General features: G+C 40.9%; 1 protein-coding gene and 1 pseudogene across 3 annotated transcripts in view; one reads left to right on the top strand and one right to left on the bottom strand.

Annotated features, from left to right (window-relative positions):
• The window catches only part of LOC115296371, a 50,810-nt pseudogene extending 35,079 nt beyond the window's left edge, over positions 1 to 15,731 (bottom strand).
• The window catches only part of DST (dystonin), a 489,005-nt gene that overhangs the window by 50,240 nt on the left and 413,049 nt on the right, over positions 1 to 25,716 (top strand). For all 3 annotated transcript variants that reach the window (XM_029945269.1, XM_029945267.1, XM_029945266.1), the window contains exon 3: positions 17,003 to 17,203. In XM_029945269.1, coding sequence (XP_029801129.1) covers positions 17,003 to 17,203 — 201 coding nt within the window. The remainder of the gene's footprint in view (positions 1 to 17,002; positions 17,204 to 25,716) is intronic.

The raw sequence follows: 25,716 nt of genomic DNA, 5'->3' as shown, positions 1-25,716 counted from the left end.
AACAATGTTGGGAAAAAGTTATCTAATTGGGGCTCATTATGTTTAGCTATGTAATAAGGTGTGTAAATGGAGCTCTTTTGGCCTGAGTTTGCCCCAAGAGATGTAGTTGGAAAGACTCATGCTCCTGAGAGAAGAGCTAGACCCCTCTGCAGGACCTGCAAAGGGGGTGGCTGTAAGATAGGTTTTATTACCAGCTCTTTGGCAGTTTGCTGTTGCTCACCAGGATCTGTGCTCTCTTTTTCTGGGCATATGACCTAAATACATTTTTTACTTTCCCTTGCAGTTAAGTGATGGCCATGTAACTGAGTTCTGGTTAATGAAATGTAAGGAGAAATGTTTTGTGCCATTTATAGGCCTGGCCCTTTGCAACCCTCCCACACAATCCTGGCTCTTTCTCCACGGACTAGCAAAGTGGAGAGGACGTTGACGATCTAGAGTCACAACAAGGAAGGTGCTTCGTGCCCTAAATGATTCTGTGGAGCAGAGCTTGCTGATTTGTGAGTGAAACAAACTTTTATTGTGTCGATGTGCTGAGATTTTGTGTCACTCATCTAACTATTGCCTACGTTGCCATTTAATGTCACCCATCACCAGTTTTGAGCTAAATGGATAAAGGCTGAGGATCGAGTTATGAGAGGTTAGAGCAGTGCTATTAATAGAACCTTCTGTGATAAGGGACAAGTTCTATCTGCGTCATCTAGTACCACTAGCCACAAGTGATATTGAATAGTCAGAATGTGGCTAGTATGCTGAGGAGCTGAATTTGTAGTTTAATTTAAATTTAAATTTAAATGCAAGAGCCACATGTGGCCAGTAGTTACTTTATTGGGTAGCTCAGGATTAGAGTCTGGAAAATTGCTGAGCAGTACACCCAAATCTCATCCTAAGCCCTATTAAGCGTAGTGAGAGTTTAGGGAGACCACAGGGAGAGCTTGACTTGTGTCCTCAGAGTCTATGTGCCAAGGCTGGTGCAGACCATGTCGGGTAATTTCAGAGGACCGGAAACCATGGCGAGTGGGCTGCTCTAATGGTGGAGTGAGCAGAGTTGGCTACATTGGGAATAGCCTACTTTCACAGAATGTTTTGGGGCAAAGGATGCATGAGAATTTCTTATGGATCTCTTGGGAAGAAGAGCCTGGAGTCACTTTAAACTCTGTGTAAGAGGAAACCAGGAAGAATGATATGACCTCATTGAAATGGCACTGGTTTTATGACTAGAAGTGGCTAGAAGGCTTTTTAATTATCTGAGAATGACCAGAAAAATTATGGAGTTCATTCAAAATTTTGTGTAACATTGGGAGAAAACTAACTCTTCATCGTGGATTTGAAAGACAGCGGGGAGAAAGAATATAGTTGTTTTCTGAGTGTACCCTATGATCCCTGCTTAGGTTGCACTAACAGTTATAATTAAAAAGCACTTTAAGCTCCTTAGAGGAGACATATTTCCAGCAGTTTCAACCTCAAAGTCTCCTTTTATTCTCTTCCCTGCCCCAACCATGGAGGAGGCCATGTTTTGTGTCTTAGGCTCATTTGGGTGCAGAATCAGAGACCTACTGTATTCCAGGGTATATTGTAAGGATATATGTGTCATTTAATGGAATTTAAGAAAAAGATTCATAGTTGGGGCTGGCTTTACCGGGATGTGTGGAGAGCTGGTGGTGGTTTCAAGGCCTCACTCCTCACTATAGCGATGCCAAAGGTAGGACTCAGAACTACTCCACTGGCTGCAGCTTTCCCTTTTGTTATCAGCTTATTTTTCTCTCCTCACCATGGTTTCTGTGCCTTGTTGCTATCATCCTAGACAAGGGCCACAGATCTTCCATCAGGCCTTCTACATCTTGTTACCCAAAGTTTGCTCTGCAGACCAACAGCGTAGGAAGCTTGGGAGCTTGTTAGAAACTCAGAATCTCAGGTCCCACAATCTATATTTTAATAAAAATCCTGGGGTCTCCTTGGTGACTCAGTCTGTTGAGTGTCCGACTCTTGGTTTTGGCTCAGGTCATGATCCCAGGGTCATGGGATTGAGCCCGAGGTCACATTTCACACTGAGCATGGAACCTACTTAAAATTCTCTTTGTCTCTTCCCCTGCCCCTTGTCCCCCTCTCTCTCTAAGATAAAAAAAAAATAATTAAAAAAAAGTAAGAATCCTAGTCTATGCATATACATATTAGAGTTTCAGCACTGGTCTACAACTGATTTTTTTTTTTCAGTTTTAACTTCTGTTCTAAGTGGCCCAGGCTCTTGGTATTTCTCTGCTAACCTCTCAAAAGAGGTACACGGCCCAAGTTTCAAGACCTAGCAACCACGACCGCGAGGGGTCAGATGCCATGGTACAAACCATGCTTTCCCAGGCAGCAGGAACTGTGGGTGCGGCATAGGTCCAAGAAGTGAACGATTGATATCAGTAAGATGTTTTAAAAGATTTCTGTTTGCAAAACTGCATTTAACTTATAATTCACTTGCAATTGGAAAAATCATCAAGGCTCTCTGTCCCTAGTTAGAGCTTCTAATTAGGAGGAACTAACCAGTTGATAGAATATAGTCAGTATAAAAAAAACACTATGGTACTAATCTGGGAAACCTTATCTAAAATAAGTGTTCAATTCCTTAGACTTTCTAAAGATTAAAAATTGACTTCTTGCTATCATCATGCCTCTAGAAACTGGCGATCTATACCAAAGAATGATTATTAGAAAATAAGACTTAAAAAAGATAATATTTTGTCCCTTATTTGTCAGAGTATACATTCTCTGAAAACAAAAATGTAGCTTTAGATATATTATTTCTTATCCAGCTGATAGAGTGGCTTCCATGGCCATTCTTTTAATGCAGGATTATGAAAACCACAGATGACAAAATCATTTTAATCTTGAAGGTCACACTGCACATAGTGCAATAGGGAACAGTGTTATTATGACCAATATCACTCACTAATGACACAAGGGCCAGGGGCTGGTGTGAGAGTAAGGATTCTCAGAGTGTGGTCATGGGATCCAGCATCCGCATTACCTTAGGATTTGTTAGACATGGAAATTTCAGGGGCACCTGGGTGGCTCAGTTGGTTAAGCATCTGACTCTGGCTTGAGTCATGGTCTCGCGGTTTGTGGGTTCAAGCCCTGCGTTGGGCTCTGTGCTGACAGCTCAGAGCCTGGATACTGCTTCAAATTCTGTTTCCCTATCTCTCTGCCCCTCCCCTGTTCACACCTCACTCTTTCTCTCTCTCTCTCTCTCTCAAAAATAAACATTAAAAAAAAGAAATGCAAATTCTTAGCCCCCATTCCAGATTTACTGACTTGGAAGATCCAGAGGTGGGGACCAGCACTTGGTGTTTTAATCAGTCATTAAAGTGGTTCTGATTCTTGATACAGTTAAGAACCACTGAATTAGGGTAACGCAAGCTTCCATAACAAGTATACACTTTCATAGCAAGTATAGCTCAAACAGAATAGAAATATGTTTATTATTCATTTAAAGGTATAGGTTGGCAAAGTGGCTTCCTCCACGCAGGTATTCAGGGATCCAGACTGATAAAGTCACTACTGTCTTCAGTATGTGACTTTCAAATCTGCTCTGAAGGTCATGTCAGCCAAAAGAGGAGAGCATGGATAAATGGCTGTGGTAAGTATTCATGGGCTAGGTCCAGAAATGGCATACATTGGGGTGCTTGGGTGGCTTAGTCAGTTAAGTGTTCAACTCTTGATCTAACATCAGGTCTTGATCTCAGGGTCATGAGTTCAAGCCTTGCATTGGGCTCCTTGATGGGTGTGAAGTATAGTTTAAAAAAAAAAAATAGCATACAGGGTGCCTGGGTGACTCAGTCGGTTAAGCATCCAACTTCGACTCAGGTCATGACCTCATGGTTGGAGGGTTTGAGCCCCACATCAGGCTCTATGCTGACAGCTCAGAGCCTGGAGCCTGCTTCAGATTTGTATCTTCCTCTCTGCTTATGCCTCCCCTGCTCATGTTCTGTCTTTCTCTGTCACTCAGAAATAAATAGATGTTAAAACAAAATAAAAAAAATAGCATACATATCTTATGTTCATATTTCATTGGCTAGAACTTAGTTAGACTGGTTGGCCCTATCTAAGTGCAAAGGAGGCTGGGAAATGTCTAGCTTAACTTGTGCCCAAGAAAAAGAGGTAAGCATGAATTTTGGTGAGCAGTTAACAGTCTCTGTCATAAACTCATTTCTGAGATTTTCTGTATTCTGGACCTATTTTATGCCATAAACCTCTTTAGCAGTCTAGTGAAGCCCAAGGTCTCAGTCTCAAAATGTATTTAAATGCATAAAATTACGTGTGTGTGTGTGTGTGTGTGTGTGTGTGTGTGTGTGTGTGATTATAAAGGAAGCCAATTATATTTAAAGATCATTATAAATATTAACATTTTGGACAGTCTATGCACTTCTTTATTAATGAATTAAATAATAAGTTCTAGATATGTTGACTACTGTGGTTTTAAAGTACTGATGATTATATATGGTATTTCAAAATACCTGCAGTGACTATAATTCAATATGTAAATATATTTGATTCCTTTTGGTGACAAAAGTCATCAATACTGCTAATAATATCAGGTTTATAGCCTACATGCATAATTGATGAATGTGATATGCTAAATTTCAAGTAGCAGTCAGTGAAAATAAAGACATGGTTTTTCCCCATCCAAGTAATAAGCTGCCCCTTTCATTTCCTTAGAATTTTATCCATGGACCCAAGAACTTCTGCTATACACTTTATTTCTAGCCTTGGATGAAGAGAATCATAGAGTTTTCATGAGATATTATATACTTTATGAAAATATCAGCTTATTGAGTATCATAATATTTGTATATCATTAATTTGTATCATGTATACTTAACCTCAATGTTGGCATTCTCAGATACAGCAACAACACAAAAGCACTTCTATTTATTTTATTGTTTATTTAAAAAACTTTTTAAATTTATATTTTAGTTAGCTAACATTTAGTGCAATATTGGTTTCAGGAGTAGAATTCAGTGATTCATCACTTACAACATCTAGTGCTCATCACAACAAGTGCCCTCCTTAATACCCATCACATAGTTAGCCCATCCCCCACCCACTCCCTTCCATCAACCCTCAGTTTGTTCTCTATCATTAAAAGTCTCCTGTGATTTGTTTCCCTCTCTCCCCTTTCCTCTCCTTCCCATATGTTCATCTGTTTTGTTTCGTTTTTTTTAATGTTTATTTTTGAGAGAGCACAAGCAGGGGAGGGGCAGAGAGAGGGAGACAGAGGATCTAAAGTGGGCTCTGTGCTGACAGCAGTGAACCTGATACGGGGCTCGAACTCACGGATTGTGAGATCATGACCTGAGCCAAAGTTGGCTGCTCAACAGACTGAACCATCTGTATGCCCCTCATCTGTATTGTTTCTTAAATTCCACATATCTGTGAAATCATGGTATTTGTCTTTCTCAGTCTGACTTACCTCGCTTAACATATTACCTTGTAGCTCCATCCACATTGTTGGAACTGGCAAGATTTCATTATTTTTGATGACTGAGTAATATTCCACATGTGTACCACATCTTAATCCATTCATCAGTCAATGCATATTTGGACTCTCTCCACACTTTGACTATTGTTGATAATGCTGCTAGAGATACTGGGGTGCATGTAACCCTTTGAATCTGTATTTTTGTATCCTTTGGGTAAATACCTAATAGTGTGATTGCTGGATTGTAGGGTAGTTCTATTTTTAGTTTTTTGAGGAACCTCCATACTATTCTCCAGAGTGGCTGCACCGCTTTGCATTCCTACCAACAGTGCAGGAGGGTTCCCTTTTCTCCACATCCTTACCAACACCTGTTGTTTCTTGTGGTGTTAATTTTAGGTATTCTGATAGGTGCAAGGTGGTATCTCATTGAATTTTGATTTGTATTTCCTTGATGATGAGTGATGTGGATCTCTTTTCATGTGTCTGTTAGCCATCTGGATGTCATCTTTGGAAAAGTGTCTGTTCATGTCTTTTGCCCATTTCATAAGTTGGTTATTTGTTTTTTTGGGTGTTGCGTTTCATAAGTTCTTTATAGATTTTGGATACTAACTCTTTATCAAATTTTTCTTTTGCAAAAATCTTCTTTCATTCTCTAGTCTGCCTTTTAGTTTTATTGATTGTTTCCTTTGCTTTTTATCTTGATGAAGTCCCAAAAGTTCTTGTTTGATTTTGTTTCCCTTGCCTTCGGAGATGTGTGTAGTAAGAAGTTGCTCAGGCTGAGGTCAAAAAGGTTTCTGCTTGTGTTCTTCTCTAGGATTTTGATGGTTCCCTGTGTCACATTTAGGTTTTCATTCATTGTGAACTTATTTTGTGTATGGTGTAAGGAAGTGGTCCAGATTCGTTCTTCTACATGTTGCTGTCCAGTTTTTCAACACCATTTGTTGAAGAGGCTGTCTTTTTTCCATTGGATATTCTTTCCTGATTTGTTGAATATTAGTTGACTCTATAGTTGTAGGTCCATTTCTGGGTTTTCTATTCTGTTCCATTGATCTCTGTCTTTGTTTTTGTGCCAGTACCATACTGTCTTGACGACTACAGCTTTGTAATATAGCTTAAAATCTGGAATCATTATGGCTCCAGTTTTGTTTTTCTTTTTGGTTTGTTTTGGTTATTCAGGGTCTTTTATGGTTCCATATGCATTGTAGGACTGTTTAGGTCTGCAAAAAATGCTGGTGGTATTTTGATAGAGATTGCATTACATGTGTGGATTGCTTTGGGTAGTATAGACATTTTAACAGTGTTTGTTCTTCAAATCCATGAGCATGGAATCCTTTTCTGTTTCCTTGGGTTCTTTCCTGTTTCTTTCATAAGTGTTCTATAGTTTTCAGAGTACAGATTTTTTACCTCTTTAGTTAGGTTTAGTCCTAAGTATCTTATTGTTTTTGGTACAATTGCAAACAGGATCAATTCCTTGTTTTTGGTACAATTGCTGCTTCATTGTTGGTGTATAGAAATGCAACAGATTTCTGCATGTTGATTTTATATACTGAAAGTTTGTTGAATTCATGTATCAGTTCTAGCAATTTTTTGGTGGAGTCTTTGGGTTTTCTATATAGAGTATCATGTCATCTGCAAATACTGGAAGTTTGACTTCTTCTTTGCTGATTTGGATGCTTTTTATTTCCTTTTGTTGTCTGATTGCTGAGGCTAAGACTTCCAGTACTATGTTAAACAGTGATGGTGAGAGTGGACATCTTTGTCTTGTGTCTGATCAGAAAGGAGAGACTCTCAGGTTTTCTCCATTGAGGATATTAGTTGTTGGTCTTTCATATATGACCTTTATGATGTTGAGGTATGTTCCATTTATTCCTACTTGGTTGAGGGTTTTTATTAAGAATGGATGCTGTAATTTGTCAAATGCTTTTTCTAGATCTGTTAATTGATAAGATCATGTGGTTCATATCCTTTCTTTATTAATGTTGTGTATCATGTCGATTGGAATTTGCAAATATTGAACCAGCCCTGCAGCCCAGAAATAAATCTCACTTGGCCATGGTGAATAATTCTTTTAATGTTTTTTTGAGTTCGATTTGTTAGTATTTAATTGAGATACTTTGCATGCATGTTCATGAGGGATATTGGATTATAATTCTCCTTTTTAGTGGGGTCTTTGGTTTTGGAATCAAGGTAATGATGGTTTCATAGGATGAGTTTGGAAGATTTCCTTCCATTACTATTTTTTGGAACCATTTGAGAAGAATAGATCTTAACTCTTATTTAAATGTCTGGTAGAATTCCCCTTGGAAGTCATTTGGCTCAGAACTCTTGTTTGTTGTGAGATTTTTGATTACTGATTAAATTTCTTTATGGGTCTGCCCAAATTTTCTATTTCTTCCTGTTTCCATTTTGGTAGTTTTTGAGTTTCTAGGAATTTGTCCATTTCTTATGGATTGCTCAGTTTGTTGGCATATAATTTTTCATAGTATTCTCATAATTATTCATATTCTTTGGTGTTGGTTGTGATCTCTCCTTTTTCATTTGTGACTTTATCTATTTGGATCCTTTTTCCTTTCTTTTAGATAAGTCTGGCTAGGGGCTTATCAATTTTGTTTATTCTTTCAAAGAACCAGCTCTTAGTTTCGTTGATCTGTTCTACTGACTTTTTGTTTGTTTGTTTCTGTATAGTTTATTTCTCCTCTAACCTTTATTATTTCCATTCTTTGGCTGGATTTAAATTTTATTTGCTGTTTCTTTTCTAACTCCTTTAGGCATAAGGTTAGGTTACTTCTTGAGATAGGCCTAAATTGCAATATACTTCCCTCTTAGGACTACCTTTGCTGCATCCCAAAGGGTTTTCACTGTTGTGTTTTCATTTTCATTTGCTTCCATGTATTTTTTTTATTCTTTAATTTCCTGGTTAACCCATTTATTCTTTAGTAGGATGTCCTTTAAAATTCAAGTATTTGTGGTCTTTGCAAATTTTTTCTTGTGGTTGACTTCAAGTTTCATAGTGTTGTGGTCTGAAAATATGCATGGTATGATCTCAGTCCTTTTGTACTTGTTGAGGGCTGACTTGTGACCCAGTATGTGACCTCTTCTGAAGAATGTTCCATGTGTATGGAAAAGAATGTGTATTCTGCTGCTTTAGGATGGAACATTCTGAATATATCTGTTAAGTCTATCTGGTCCAGTATGTTATTCAAAGCCTGTTGTTTCCTTGTTGATAGTCTGCCTAGAAGATCTGTACATTGCGGTAAGTGGGGCGTTAAAGTCCCCTACTATTATTGTATTGTTATCATTGAGTTTCTTTATGTTTGTTATTTATTGATTTATATATTTGGGTTTCTCCAAGTTGGGGACATGTATATTTACAATTGTTAGATCTTCTTGGATAGACTCCTTTATTATGATATGGTGCCCTTCTTCATCTCTTGTTATAGTCTTTGGTTTAAAATCTCATCTTTCTTATATAAGTATGGCTACTCCATCTTTCTTTTGACATCAATTAGCATTGATAGATGGTTCTCTATTCCCTTATTTTCAATATGCAGGTGGATTTAGGGCTAAAATGAGTTTCTTGTGGGCAGCATATAAATGGATCTTGGTATTTATACATTTTGATACCCTATGTCTTTTTTGTTTGTTTGTTCTTTATTTTTTTAATAGTTTATTGTCAAATTGGTTTCCATATAACACCCAGTGCTTCTCTCCACAAGTGCCCCCGACCATGACCATCACCCTCCTCCCTCCCTCCCCCTCCCCCTTCAGTCTATGGTTCATTTTCAGTATTCAGTAATTTTCCTTGATCTGTGTCCCTCGCTCTTCCCCGCTCTCTTTCCCCCTTCCTCTCCACATGGTCCCTTGCCAGGTCTCTCCTGTTACACCTATGAATGCAAACATATGGTATCTATTCTTCTCTGCCTGCCTTATTTCGCTTAGCATGACACCCTACCCTATATGTCTTGATTGGAGCATTTAGTCCATATACACTAAGAGTGATTATTGATGAATATGAATTTAGTGCCATTGTATTACCTGTAGAGTTGGTGTTTCTGGTGTTGTTCTCTGGTCCTTTCTAGTCTTTGTTGCTTTGGTCTTTTTTTTTTTTTTTTTCTTTTTCTTCCTCTCATAAAGAGTCCTCCTTAAAATTTCTTGCAGGACTGGTGTAGTGGTCACAAACTCCTTTAGTTTCTATTTGTCTGGGAAAGTCTTCATTTCTCCTTCCATTCTGAATGACAGCCTTGCTGGGTAAATAATTCTTGGCCGCATATTTTTTCCATTCAGCACATTGAATATTTCCTGCCACTCCTTTCTGGCCTGTCATGTTTCTGTGACAAATCTGCTGATATGTCTCTCCTTGCAGGGTAAGGACTTTTTTCCTTTGGTGCTCCCAGGATCCTTTCCTTTTCTGTGTATTTTGTGCATTTGACTATGATATGCCTTGGTGATGATCTGCTTTTGTTGAATTTAATGGGGGTTCTCTGTGCTTCTTGGACCATTTGATGTTGGTCTCCTTCCCAAGATTAGGGAAGTTTTCAGCTATAATTTGTTTGAATAAGCCTTCTGCCCCCCTTTTCTCTCTCTTCATCTTCTAGAACTCCTCTGATATGGATATTACTATGTTTTAGTATGTCACTGAGTTCTCCAAGTCTGCCTTCATGGCCCATGACCTTTGTTTTCTTCTCCTTTTCAGCTTAATTATTTTCCATAATTTTATCTTCTCTATCACTGATTTACCCCTCTGCTTTGTCCACCCTCGTTTTTACAGCCTCCTATGGGACTGCATCTCAGTTATATAATTTTTAATTTTGGTCTGACTAGATATTAGTTCTTTTATCTCTTCAGTAAAGGAATCGCTGGTGTCTTCCCAGCCCAGTCAATATCCTTATAATTTTTGTTTTAAATTCTAGTTCAGACCTCTTACTTAAATCTGCATTAATTAAATCTCTGGCTGTCATTTCTTTCTGTTCTTTCTTTTGGGCTGAATCCCTGTTATTTTGGAGAGAAAGAAGAAAAAGAAAGCAAAATAAAACCAGGGAAAAATGTTAAAATTCAAGAAAAAAATAAAAAAAAATAAAATGAAATGTGTATCAGAAGCTAGATCCTAGGTATGTTTTGGTGTGTTTGTTTTGAGAAGCTTGATAGAAAAAAAGTAGAAAGAAAGAAAAGAAAAAGAAAATAAAAAATAATAAAAAATAAAAAATTGCTCTTTCTATATTAAATAAGGAAACAAAACAAACAAAAATAAAGACCAAAAACAAACAAACAAACAAACAAACCCAGAAACCACCAAACAGAAAACCCCAAAGGATGCTAGCTCCTGTTTCCCCTAGAACTGAAACTTTGCAGCACTCTAGCATCAATACACTTGGTGAAGGGTTTATGCTGGTCTACTGGGAGAGCTGTCTTTGCTCTGAGTATTCTGTGCAATTGCCCTTTTGGAGATGAGCCTGCAGGGTGCAAGGGGGCGGGGTTGGTGTAGTAGCTCTGTTCTCCACTTGGTGGAGCTGTTTAGCTCACTGTGGTGGATCAAGCTGGGGGAGTAGGAGAGAAAATGGCCTTACCCAGTTCTCTGGTCTTGGGAGCAGGAAATGGGTGGCCACCCCTCTTCAGTACGCCCTCTCAGCTGGGAAAACAGTGACCCCGCCTGTGTTCCTGGTTTCAGTCAGATGTCTGCCTTCACCCTGTGTACGAGCTTTCCATCTGCCAGATGGTGCAGGACTCCTGTGTTTTAACCCAGGCACGGCTGCGTTTTAAAACCTCACACCCCTACGGCATGGACCCACACTGACCTTCTGAGGGAGGGTCTCTGCGTCGCGTTGGGTGCCGGCTTGTCGCAGAAGACCACTGCGTGACCATGCAGTGGTTCGGAGTTTGTGGTAAATTGCAACACACAGTTGGCACGCGGGATTGCTGCCCTCAGCTGGTGTGTTTGTTTCTGTACTGGTGAATGGGACAATTGGATGTTGCCTGCAGGGTCCTTTGCCCGCTGAGAGGCCGTGTCACCTCTACCAAATGCACTCCTAGCACGGGAACCGCTTCTCCCCATGTGACCCTGGGGATCCAGAGCAATGCTCAGCATCCCCAGGGGTGAACCTAGCAGTGTCAACAGACCTCCCAAACTTTGGAATCTGCACTCCACCCTTTATGGAAAACTGTTGGTATTGTAACCCTCTCCTTTTTCCCTTTCAAAGATTTTGGGCAATAGTTTTCTTATGCAGCCTCCTGAGTGCATTTTGCTCTCCTCCCTTGTCCCCCCCCCCAATGATTTTTCTCTCTTCCTTCTCTCTCCCTATCCCACCATGGTCAGGGCTCCCTCCCCTGGCTGTGGCTCTTTTCTCCCACAAACTCTGTGCAGTTTCTATCTTCCGTGGGTCTTTTTTCTAGTTTGTAGACATGCAGCTTTGTTCTCTAAGACCTTATGGATTTCTTGGCTATTCAGAATGATTTGATATTTATCTATCTGTGTTGGAAGGAAGAGGCAAGCTTCTCACCTCCCATTCCTCAAAAGCAATTCTATTTAAATTTTTTTAACGTTTATTTTATTTTTGAGAGAGCGAGAGAGTGCACAAGCAGGTGAGTGAGGGGCAGAGAGAGAGAGGGAGACAGAGAATCCGAAGCAGGCTCCAAGCTCTGAGCTGTCAGCAGAGAGAGCCCCATGTGGGGCTCAAACTCACAAACCATGAGATATGACCTGAACCAAAGTTGGGAGCACAGCTGACTGAAACACCCAGGCACCCCAAAAGCAATTCTATTTAAATGCTCAATGATTCAATGTGTTAAGTTTCAGATGCTTCATCAGTAAGCTAGATGGTAGTTTGATCTTATCTAACAAAAATTCTTACCTGAAAATATTTTTTCAATTTCTTCTTCACTTATCTGAATTGTTTAGAAACCGTTTTTTGTTTGTTTGTTTGTTTGTTTTAATCAACCTGCATGTATTTCTGAGTACTTCCTTGGTACCCAGTCCTGCGAATATATGTAGAACACTATCTCTGAATGCATTATTGCCGTCTATATAATATGTGCTTCATAGCAGAGTGCTAAGGGCATTGGTGTTGAGTCGGAGTTGGATAGACCTGAATTCTGATCTGGGCTTTTCTAATTGCAAGTTTTTGCCTTATGTAGATTACTTAGCCCTGATAAGCCTCGGTTTGCTTGCTTAAGGAAGTCGATATAATCGGCTTATCGCCTAAATGGTGTTAGTAAATTATTGCTGTTAATGTCTCCTCCTTTTTTATGCTGGTCTACACAATTAACCTGGGAACCTTTAAGGGAAATAGCTCACCATCTAAAAGGATAACAGAAGAGTATACACTGGAGTTTTTTATTTGCAGGCAAGAGAATCTGATGTACACCAAAAGAGAATTGATTACAAATCCATGATTGAACTCAAAGGCAAGACTGAATGATTAAATCAGGCAGCCTCAGAAGGTCTTTGGCATAGCCACTAGACTGATGAATTCCTACTGATTTTTTTTTCAGGCATTACATCCCCTCCATTTAATATTCATTGTCCAAGCAGAGAAATTTTAATTGGTTGAGCCTTGGCCATATGTCTGTCTATTAATTACAGGTCATTAACAGGCAAGATCTAGAGTGGGGTCTGGAACACTCTGTATCAAGACTGCATATCTTGAGAAGTTGTTACCCAAAAGGTCCTGATAAATTGGGGTGGTCTAAAAATGGCAGACATTCTCTACTGAGAGACTTCCAAGTGTTTATCACTTACTGGTTAAATGGTATCCAGGCAAGATCAAGTGAATAGAGAAAAATGGACTTTATACTGACACCATTAAGTCCTGTTAACATCTGTAAAAGCCTACTGTTTTAAAATATTTTTATTTTATTAATAAAATATTATTTTTCATAGTATTTAGGACAAGCAAATCTAATAAACCTGGGACCTATAATTCTATGCAGTGGTTTAGGAAAATCATTAAGGTGATTGCCCAGTGATGGCTTCGTGTTGTTTGTGTGTTTGTAGTTGTAACTGTGACCTAATGATATGTGGATTGCTGCTGCAACATCTAGGAAAGGGTGTAGTAAGAATATGGTGATAATTTTTTGGCTGCTTGTATTATTTGTACTGTTGTGAGTTCCTAATATGGATTACCTCATTTAAGCACCATCATAACTCTATGAGAGTTATTATTATGTGTATTTGACAGATGAAGAAATGGAGGCACAGAGAAGTAATTTGCATTCCTACTCAGTGAAAGAGCTTATATTCAAGTCCAGATAGTTTGACTCACTAGAGAGTAATTGCTCTGAATTCTCTAGAGAAAAGAGCTCTCCTGTAATGATTAAGGATGACTGCCTCATGTGTGGCAGTCAGCAAGGCACACCTGTGGTGTGATTAATTTTCCTTTTTACATCTGATTTATAACATACTTTTGTCTTCAAGAATATCTTTTATCCACACAAGTGAATATCACACAAGTGAATACATGATAATCATAGCCAACACTTACATATCACTATATGTGAGATGCTCTTCTAAGTACATACATTAATTCACTTTTTCTTCTCAACGGCCCTATGAAATAAGTCCTAGTTTTAATCACTATTTTACAGATAAAGAAATGGCTAAGTGACTCTCCAAGATCACACAACTAGGAAGTGACAGAGGCAGTATTTGATCACAGGGAGTCTGACTGCTGTCTGTGTACGATATACTGTAGTGCTTGTAAAGAGTTATTTAAAAACAGTGCAAGTATATTTAGCTATAATAGAAATCACAGAGACCTACCTACATAGTGGTGCTCAGATCTTTAAAAGAATGTGACAGTGTAAAGAAAATTATTGAAGTTTAATAAAGGATGCTTTAAACCTTGTCTAATTTTTATTATCACAAGGAATATGATACCTTAAATACTTTCATACTTGTTAGAATTTCTCTAGAGTAGATACAGGGATGCAGATTTATTGAATTACTTCTATTGGGAATGACTGCACAAACATCCAACATGTTGGCTTTAAAAAAAAATTACAGCTTATTTATTTTGAGAGAGAGAGAATGTGAGTGGAGGAGGGGGCAGAGAGAGAAAGAGAGGGCGGGAGGCGGGAGGAGAGAGAATCCCAAGCAGGCTCTGCATGGTCAGGGAAGAGACTGATGTGGGACTGAACTCACGAAACCATGAGATCATGACCTGAGCCAAATCAAGTCTGATGCTTAACTGGCTGAGCCACCCAGGTACCCCTGCACCAACATGTTTTAATCTTAAATTTTTTTTGAGGGTGTCACATTAAGGGAGTTTAATGGTGTTTTTTCCCAACTGTTTTTAGAATTGTAGGCCAGCAAGATTGGTAATAATACAGGTTGAACAAAATTTGGTTGCTTATTCCTCATAGGAACAAAAGAGACGGAGGCTCTATATTCTTACCAAAGAAATATACTCACTCACACACTACCAGAAGTTAGTGTATTAGCAAATACGTTGTTCTACCAGTGCACTCATTTTGGAAACAGGAAGAATGCAGAGGATCTGGAGGTTAGTGCCACCTTGTGGTGAGACTGAGCTCTGACTCCTGGACATTCTCAATCTTCAAAGTACAGAAAAATCCCCAGAGGAACTTGTTAAAGAAAAATTCTTTGTGCACTTGAAACTAATATAATGTTGTGTGTCAGCTATATGTCAACAAAAATAAAAGAGAAGAAGGGGAATGACCAATAAAACCCCAAACTAAAACCAAAAACTGATGCTCTTGGCCTCACCCCTGGAGAGTCTAATTCAGAAAGGAGAGGGGAGAGAGAGAGCACGTGTGTGTTCCTATGTGCCGTGTGTGCGTGTACGTGTGTGTGTGTGTGTGTGTGTGTGTGTGTGTGAAGGGTGTCCGTGAACCTGCATATTTAAAGGGCACCTGCATGATTTTTGATGCTGACTGTTTGTTCCTAATTCTGATCTAGAAGGTATTTTAGTGATTGGCCCGGGTCCCTCTTCTTAATCCTCCTCTCTGCTAGCTGCTGTAGTATCTCTTGGATTATGTGGGAACTATATTGATCTTCTGGGACTATTTTGGGCAGAAGAAGACCCAGCTGGGCTTGCACACGGAGAAGGGATGGGAACAGGCTAATGTGTTTTGCCAAGTCCATTTGCATTTCCTCCTTATTGATTTCTGATGACCTCAGTGCTTCTTTTGACTCTATGGGTCACACCTACTTTTGTCTTTTTTCTCCTTCTTCTTGTTCTTCAGCCTGGTATTCGGGGTCTCCATAATCAGATCCCAGATCTCCTCCCGCGTCCCTCAGCGGGAATCCCCAGTACATATTAATCTTCCAGTATCCCACACTGCTTCTCCTCCTGAAATTCTTACCTTCTATATTTTATACTTTTATTGCAGTCTTTAAGTATTTTTTACACGTCTTTTAGAAATCAGAAGACCTGCAACTTTAACAAACCTCTCCTTGAAGCATTTAGCACCCCCTACCCTCTAGTCTCCCACCATATTTGGTGCATAGCTCATATGGTCACTGTGGTACATCATGAAATAGTGTTTCTTATTGCTACATAAATATATTCTCCATCCATCCATCATTTTACTTATTCATTCATCCCTTATGTTGTTTCCCTTGCCTGGAATGTAAATTCTATTCATTCTTCAAATGCCACCCACACAACTAAGCCAAATATAGACTATTTTCAGCTTCATTCATTGATTCCTTCTCAGAGATCTGCTGGCACTGATTGTCCTCAATTGCCCACTTTAACTCTTAATTACACATGCCAGTGTATACGTGAACTTCTGCTCTTCAGTAAGTTGTAAGCTACATGAGGACAGAGACTATTTTATGTAACTTTTTGATATTTTCCAGCATTCTATACTCCCAGATGTGTAATATGGTTGAGCTGAAACATATGGTTGAGACTTCTTGCGTTGCCTCCATTTAGTTTTAAACCTTTATGGTGTTTTACATTCCTGCTTTCTTACCTTCAGATTCTGCTCTCAGGAATATAGCGTGGCACTTGGCCATGTAACAGTATTCAGTCCTGCTCCTATACCATGCTTCATGCCTGAGTGGAAATACCCTTCTTCACGTGCAGTCTAACTTACGTACACAAAATTAAGCAATGTGTTGGGTTTTTTTTTTAACAGGCTTTACTGAATTAAAAGCATTTCTTTTTTTTAAATGTGTGTTTATTTTGAGAGTGGGGCTAGGGGCAGAGAGAGGAAGAGAGAGAATCCCAAGCATACTCCTCACCATCTGTGTGGAACCCATTGTAGGGCTTGATCTCACGAACCATGAGATCATGGCTTGAAACAAAAGTAAGAGTCGGATGCTTAACCGATTGAGCCCCCCAGGTGCCCCTAAAAGCATTTCTTAATGTAGAGTAACTCTGGGCCCTGAGACCCTGAGCTGCTTTACAGAACACACAAGCTTGCAGGTTAAGCCTCCTTCTACATACATGCTTCCTTTGGGAATGTAAATGACCTCCTTGAACTTGGTGATTTTCGGAGCCCTTTGTATAACTAGCCCCAGAGAATCACCAAACTAACTCAATACAAATCTGGATTTGTTTGGGTTTGTTTTCTGCACAGGGATTCAGAGCAAGCCCTCGGCATCTTAGAAGACGGGCTGCCGCAGCTGCAGCTGCTCGCCTGGAAGAAGCCAAGCCCGTGGTGGAAGTTCACCATCAGAGTGAGCAAGAAGTTTCAGTGAGGAAACGAAGAATCAAGAAAAACAGCCGAGTCCAGCCAGAATTCTATCACTCCGTTCAAGGTGCTTCCACCAGAAGGCCTGTAAGTAGAGAACTTTTATAAGATTATTAAATACATGGCATGAGTGTTCTTTTAGTTTTAGAAAATGGCCAGATTAACTAATCAGGTAACTGTCTTGTCCTCCTCAGCAAGTGCTGTGAACCCGTATGAATTCCAGGGAGTGTGATTTCACAGAGAGCACGGGCCAGAGAGTTGTCAAAGAGGCCAGAGTTTGTTACTGCAGATGGCGTGATTGAAAACTGTTGGATGCTGAGCCCCGTTGGAGCCAGGCTCCAGCATTGGAGCAGGCGCCACAGAGGCAACAGGCTGAAGTGCAATGATGGCGTGGTTGGGGTTGGCGAAGAGGGGCGCCAGCCAAGCGAGTATCAGCAGAAGAGAAGCGGTGCAGGGAAGGGTGGGGCTGGAGTCTGGGTGGAGCCTTCTCCTGGAGGAGGCTCTTGGGCCACTGAGGCCTGTGCTGTCTCTGGTGATGGTAAGGGTGCCAGCCTTCTCTGGGGTCGCCTTCGTTTGGGTCCAGGGCAGCAAGCAGTGAGGACCTCTTCTAGCCCCGTGCCCGGCGCCTCTGTTGGCTGCAGCGCTGCCTTATCTGGGAAAGCACTCACGTGGGAACCGGTCTCCACCTCTCGCCCCCATTGTTCTACGTGCTCTGTTGTTTTTTCTTGGTTTGGGTTCTCACACACGGACTTTTGACCACGACTGTGAAAATTAAGGATTTGGGGCTTAGAAAATGCCACTTTAAAACTTTCTAAAAAATGTTTCATAACTGCCAGAATTTTACATTGCTTCAACATTTAAAAGAAGTTTCCCTGTGGTTTGCTCCTCTGTTGGGGGGAGCCTATTTTTGTCATTCCTCATGCCAACCTAGGGGAACCATCAAGATTTGATTCGATAATAAGTTTTTGTATATGATTAAAGTGGAACGGCCCTTCTGTGGAGGTAACTGCATTGCAGGCACATGTGGAGATTGCTTAGAAAGCCAGGAAAATGTCTGACTCAGTGAGCAGGCCAACAACAATGGCAAGAAGCTAAGTTCCTTTACAGAAAAGGGCCTGTTTGTCTTTAACCAATTGTAAAATAAGCACATATTTAGAAATGAGAGTCTTCTGGGGTGCCTGGGTGGCTCAATCGGTTAGGCATTGATTTTGGCTCAGGTCATGATTATCACGGTTTGTGGGTTCGAGCCTCGTGTTGGGCTCTGTGCTGAGAGCTAGCTCAGAGCCTGGAGCTGGTCTTCAGATTCTGTGTCTTCCTATCTCTCTGACCCTCCCCTGCTCATGCTCTCTCTCTCCCTCTCTCTCTCAAAAATAAATAAAACGTTAAAAAAAAAGAAATGAGAGTCTTCTTTTCATAATTTAATGAAACAAGCTATTTGGTATCTATGTGGTCTCTAATATGAAGTGGTAGGAAAATTTATTCATTCTCAACAAACATAAGCTGTTTATTTAGATATAAGGGGTACACATTTATTTATTCAAATAAATAGTTATTTAAGTAACTAATAGTTATTTTCTAAATGTTTATTTATTTCTGAGAGAGAGTGTGTGTGTGTGTGTGTGTGAGTGGGGAGGGACCGAGAGAGGAAGACAGGATCTGAAGCGGGCCCCATGCTGACAGCACAGAGCCTGGTGCATTGTGGGGCTCAAACTCATGAACTGCAAGATCATGAGTAGGATGGCAAGCCGAAGTAGGACACTTGACCAACTGAGCCACCCGGGTGCTCCGAGTAACTAACAGTTATTGAGCGCTTACTATATAATAGGACTCACTTAACAGCCCTATGAAGTAGATGTTGTTATTATTCACATTTTATGGATAATGAAGCTGTTGCTCAACGAGGATAAGTAACCTGCCTACATTTATGTAGCTATTTGCAGCAGAGTCTAGGATTTGGGTCTAGGCAGCCTGCTTCTAGAGCCCAAGCACTTACCCCCGCAGTCTGCCACTTGCCTATAGTACATGGCCTCTAGGAACGCACAGCTGAGTCCATGGCCAACGTGCAAACAAGTCAATGTGATGTATGTCTGTGTTATGAAAATGCTGTTGTAGAGTTAAGGACAAGGTACCATGGAACCATCTTGAGCATCTTGGAGGGCTGGCAGCATTTACAGAGAAGGGGACGCATGAGATGAATCCTGACAGGAGCGTTTGTCTCTGATGAGAAGAACACGTACAAGAGCACAGAGGGGTGACCAGGTGTGGCATACTCCGGGAACAGCTGGAGGTGGTTCTGGTAGAGGAGACTGGTAGGGTCAGGTGGGGCCAGATCATCAGGGGATTGTATATTAGGCTAAGTAGTTGGATTTATCTTCTGCGATGGGAATCTGTTGAAGATAGGGAATAGGCACATTGGTTCTCTTGATCAGAATCTAGTGAATTCTTTGTTGCTCCTAATCTTCTCAGGAGATTTCAGGTTCAGGTTGGATAAGTGAGTGTCCTCACAGTTTTGAAACCCTCAGCCACCATTATTCTCTCATGAGCACTGTAGGTAACAGCCTTGGGCAATAAGACATTCATCTATGACTTTGAAATTGATACCCACTTGTCCTTAAATGCATGTCTTCCCACTTTGTTTGCCTGGTGAATTATAATTCACCTCTTAAAACTGACCCATGATCAAGTAACTTGTTCAGAAAAGTTTTTTATGGTTCTTCCTAGCACAGTGAGATACCTTTTGCTTTGATCCTCAGCATTTTGTACAGATCTCCTGCCTAACAGTTATCCAAGTGAAAAAGTCAGGCGTGGGGCACCTGGCTGGCTAGGTCGGGGGAGCATGTGACTCTTGATCTTGGGGTTGTGCATTTGAGCCTCACCCTGGGTGTAGAAATTAATGAAAAATAAACATCTTAAAAGAAAAAGTCAGCATCTATAGTAAGAGGGACATGAGTGCAAGTTCTCTGAATCTGGCAGGAAATAGGTAGCACAGTAAGAGGTTTAACTGAAGAGGGTTTAATAAAAGGACTGTTTACAGAGATGTGGGCAGGGCCGAGGTGCCTCACTAACCTTCTGGTGCAGCCTGCCAACCTAGTGCTCCTAGCCGGAAGAGGCAGCAGATGGCACTGGTATTCTTACCTGCATCCTGGTAAGAATTACTGCGGCCATGAAATGAGAGAACATTTCTTAGGAACTGGGACGGAGGAGTGAAGCCGCGGCCAGAAAGTGAGTCAGGAAGAGAGGGCGGTGAGTGGATATAGGTTATAGGTTTCCATTGACCTAACCTAACCAGAAGCCAGAGGACAAAGGGGCTTGGATGATGTGAAGTACAGAGATCGGCATCCCAAGGAGAGAGCAAGGGAGAGGTGGGCAGGGAGTCTGAGAGGGGACAGGGACAGTGGAAAATAAAAATAAAAAATGTATCAGGTAATCTTTGCCAAGGGTTTAACTCTTTGAGACTCAGATTTCTTATTGTAAAGTGTTAGTAACAACAGCTACCTCAGTGAGTTGCGAGGATAGATTGAACTTACATATGGAAATAGATGGCACAGTGGCTCGCTTAGAATGAACAATCAGTGGGAATCTCTTCTCTTCCTTTCCTTTCCTATACCTTGACTTATTTGGGACCTATGTCACCTGTCTAGAATATCTCCTGGCGAATGGCATCTGAATGCATTTTAATCAACAGGAATGAATAATATTTATATGTGACATATAGCTTATGCAGTATAGGAGTTCAGAAAGCAGAGAGCATCCACACACCACCCCCCTAGGATAGTCAGGGGATAACTGCTTCACAAAGAGGTGGGGTCAGGTTGGGCTTTAAGATATTGGCAGAGCGCCTGGGTGGCTCAGTTGGTTAAGCATCTGACTTCAGCTCAGGTCATGATCTCTCTACCCCTCTCCTGCTTGTGCTCTGTCTCTCTCTCAAAAATAAATAAACATTAAAAAAATATTGGCAGGACTTGACTAAGCAGCAAAAGTTAAGTATGATAAGTGAAATAAGTAAAAGAACTGAGAACCATTTGACTGGATGTGGGGATTTGTGTGAGAGAAGCACAAGGCAGAGCTGGAAAAGAGGCTGGGGCCCAAACATGTTATGACAGCCACTGTGTTTACACTTCATTTTCTGTGCTTCATGAAGATCTAACTAGAAGAAGTAAGTAGCATAATTAAAGCACAATTTTAGGGAGATTAAACATGAGCGGGTGAGTCCATGGGGAGCAGGACAGGGGTCAGGTAAGGACTGCAGTACTATAGGCATGATAATTAGGGGCTGAACTTGGGTCTAACAGGTGATGCTATGTTGGCATCTGGGGAATCACTACTCTTCTTCACTCTTACTTCTTCAAAGGAATTGGAGAGGAGAGAGATTTGAGGCAGGAAATAGCAGTGGAAGCTACTCCGTTGTTTGGGAGGAAAAAAATTCTGGAGAGTGTTCTTTGGGTCAGGTAAAGCTCACCTCCTCCCTCTGTCTGCAGCTCCTAGGGTTGCTGAATTTTTTAATTTTTAAAAATGTCTATTTATTTTGAGAGAGCGAGAGTGTACATGAGTGTGGGAGGGGCAGAGAGGGAGAGAGAGAATCCCAAGCAGACTCTGCACTGTCAGCACAGAGCCCAACATGGGGCTCAAACCCACAAACTGTGATATCATGACCTGGGTCAAAATCAAGAGTTGGACACTTAACTGACTGAGCCACCCGGGCACCTCTCTGGGGTTGTTTTAGAGATTGGAAATTGTTTGAGTTGGTGAGGAGGCTGTTGGTGCCTTATCTCACATGATTCATGTTCAGCCTTCTGAAACCTTAGGGCTCCTGCTGACATGTCCATGTTTGTATTGCCATATGAGGACTTGAGCTGAGACCTTGTGCCCTCTTCTGGATTTGGTTATAGGTGCAGTCGGTAGTTCTTGCTGGAGCCACCCTATTCAACATGTGCCCAAAGCCTGTGCCTTTTCTAACTTAACACATTTGGAGAAAATCACGGGTTGCCATCAAGTCAACTCTGATTGTGTCTTAGAGATGGAATAAAAATAAATCAGCTGTGGTGATACAGGATTATTTGAATGACTTTATATGAAGCATTATAGGCATTTCTAGTAGCCATCTGAATAATAAACAGCCCTAAGAGTGAAAATAGGATATGGCTGTGAAGGATGATGTGGAAATATCAGGGTTTGGAGCAAATGGTAAAGAAAGAATTCTTGAGATGTCTTTTGTGCAAAGAGGTGGTTTTATTAAAGCACCAGGACAGGACCTGTGGGCAGAAAGAGCTGCCCTGGAGTTGTGAGGAGAAACTGTGATTATATACTTTCAAGTTGGGAGGGGGTCAGGGAAAGCGTAAGTCTCTAAGGAATTTGGAAGCAAGGTTTCTAGGACCTTGAGGGGGCTAGCTATTGTTAGGAAGCTACTGTCTACTAAAACCCCAATCATGAGTCTTCAGATGTAGATCATTGGTGCTGATGCTTGGAGGATGATTGCTAACATGTATCTTGGGGGGTTGGGGGCTGAGATAAAGAAAGTTTCCAAAGATATTTCCATATGTTAAAGGAGACTTACAGGAGGTCAGGATCATATTAAGCTGTTGCCTTTTGCCCTTAGCAAAAATTAACATCAAAGCAATTGAGTTCCTAAAGGAAGGTCACTCTGCCTGTCTCAAGGACTTATCAATGGGCTGTAAGTTGTAAGGAAAATTACTTTTTTTCTTTTGCCTTTGATTTCCACATCAGAGGAGATGGATCAGAAAATGTGACCGTGCTGTTTCAGCCGCCTTGCATTGGGACCAGCCTCTCGATGAAGTGGGCCACAGGCCACATAGAACGCATTATACTTTAGTATCCTTGTCTTCTCTAACCTATTTTTCTGAATCTCTCTCTCTCTATATATATTTATTTTTAAAATGTTTATTTATGTTTGAGGGACATAGAGAGACACAGTGCAAACAGGGGAAGGGCACAGAGAGAGGGAGACACAGAAAATTGGAAGTAGGCTCCAGGCTCTGAGCTGTCCAGAGAGCCCAATGCAGGGCTTGAGCTCGCAAACTGTGAGATCATGACCTGAGCCCAAGTCAGACACTTAACCGTCTGAGCCATCCAGGTGCCCCTCTGAATCTATAATGTAGACTCAAATGTGCCTTTGTGAATTTGTAATAGAGATCACTAATATAAAGATAATTAATAATATATGTGCATTTTATTTCACTCCTTTGGAATGTTTCTAAGGTGAGTTAGCTAAAAATTTATCCAGAGTTTTCTCTTAGTTAAATATGTCTTGGGACTTATGTCAAGACATGTCACTGGAATACTTAAAGAATATTCTACCACTCTGGAGCAGAAGAGATACTTAGCTCCAGAGCTCCATTTGTCCTGTAGTATTTTGACATTAAAGCCTTTGTTTGTGTTGGAATCCTAGAGTTCTTAAAATTTTTTTTTAATGTTTTTAAATTTATTTTTGAGAGACAGAGAGAGACTGTGAGCAGGGCAGGGTCAGAGAGATGGAGACACAGAATCTGAAGCAGGGTCCAGGCTCTGAGCTGTCAGCACAGAGCCCGACATGGGGCTCAAACCCACGAATCATGAGATCATGACCTGAGCTGAAGCTGGACGCTTAACCAACGGAGCCACCCAGGCACCCTGGAATTCCAGAGTTCTTAAACCTCCTTATCATCGTGATAACACACCATAACAAGAGTTCACAAGTTTATGGCGAGTTTACCACGAGTGCATGCTTACTGCTACCAAATGGGCAACGGTGGGCATTGTTCTCCTGAGCTTCCCTGTTTTTTCTCACTTAATCTTCCAAGCAGTTCTCTGGGGTAGGTGCTCACTTTCCAGAAGGGGAAACTTGTCAAGGTCACACAACTGGTAGATAATGGAACTAAGATTCAAACCTAAACACCTGGACTGGAGAATGGAGAAATTCACATGATCATATTCTTCATGCTAGATGTTTATCGTAACGAACCCTCCTCATTTTAAAATCACTTTGAGTCTCATTTTTCCTACCTGCATAGGTGGTAGAAATGGTATCAAAAGCCATAGATAAGCTCCAGACCTTGTTTTTGCTGTGCATTTTACAGAATCTCTCTTTTTGTGGCAGGGAGTAATAAAAGTCTTTCTGCCTCTTGCCGTCTCACAAGAACCTGTTAATGTATAACAACACTCACCCTCAGAAGGTATTTATGTGTTTGTATTGGGGATGGGATGAGGGGAAATGAAAATTTTAGAGCCTTTGAAAATAATCAGGCACACTGACTCCTTTCTTGTTACATTTTGCTGCTTTTTTTTTATTAATTTTTAAAAATTTGCATCCAAGTTAGTTAGCATATAGTGCAACAGTGATTTCAAGTATAGATTTTCTTAATGCCTTTTACCCATTTAGCCCATCCCCTCCCCGCAAACCCCTTCAGTGACCCTCTCTTTGTTCTCCATATTTAAGGGTCTCTTATGCTTTTGTCTGCCTTCCCTACTTATTTTTTGTACACTGCAACATCACCTCCATTTCCTCGTGACTTAGAGTTTCTGAGACTTTCTCCCAGAGGTACAAGAATATCTGATTAAAAATCGCTGGTGTTCCCAGGTCCCAGCCCAAGCTGTAGCTTGCTCCCCCTACTGGCAAAACTTTGGCTCATGAAGCTGCACCGCAAGTAACTGAATTATTGAGCCTGATAATGTTGCAGGATTTTTTTTTTACCACGATACCAGGGATTCGTTGTCTCGCCACTTTGAAGAATAAGTGGACACAAAATGAGCAGCAGGCAAAAGTTTATTAGAATATAATATTAGGAAGGAAGAATAGTAGGAAAGCTCTCAGAGGGGAGAGATTCAAAAGTGAATGCCAGAGTACTATAGGCAGTGATCCTTGTTTTAGAAGGTTCTGGTTAGCCCTACCCCTTACTTCCCTCCTTGTTCCTTCTCAGGTTCTACCCTTATTGGCTAGATAGCTCGAGGGGCTGGGTTGTCCGTTCCTGATTGGCTCGTTTCCGGAGTCTGAGGGGTGGTCTATGGCCATACTTATGTCTTCGGTCAAATTCCAGAGGGGAAACGTGACAGGAAGTAGGTGGGATCTGTTACATTCTTAAGAGGAACGTTATGACTGAGGGACCTAGCTGTGGTCAGGCATTCCCAGCATTGTTCAAAAATAGGTGTTTTTCCCCACCCAGAGACCTCAGGCCTTAACCTTTCCCTCTCTGCCTATTGACTCCTGTCTTCTCCTATCATAATAATTTTCACTTAGGAATTAGAGTGCAGAAGGGCTTAGCACAGACAGTTGGTGGTCCAGGTTTCTGAAATGGCGAACACTGAAGAAGAAGCAGGTTCAGGCTGATGGATGGAAATCAAATTTCTGATTTGGATGCGTTAAGTTAGAAAATATTTATTAGCTATTCTAGTGTCTGAATTTCATGGAAATTGGGGGTCATGAGTACAGAAACATTACCACATTCATGAGCCTGGATGGGATGACCCAAGAAGTGAATGTTGGTGGAGAGGAGACTTGAGGACTGAGCCTTTGGGTCTCAAGTATTGAGAGGTTGGGAACTAAGTTTCCTTTATAACTTCCAACTCTTTCCTCAGAAATAGATGCAGGGGCGCCTGACTGACTTACT

This window comes from Suricata suricatta, chromosome 7 (genome assembly GCF_006229205.1).
Source record: "Suricata suricatta isolate VVHF042 chromosome 7, meerkat_22Aug2017_6uvM2_HiC, whole genome shotgun sequence".
Taxonomy (NCBI): domain Eukaryota; kingdom Metazoa; phylum Chordata; class Mammalia; order Carnivora; family Herpestidae; genus Suricata; species Suricata suricatta.
Note: the sequence above shows the minus strand (reverse complement) of the source record. Positions and strands in the feature narration are given on the sequence as shown.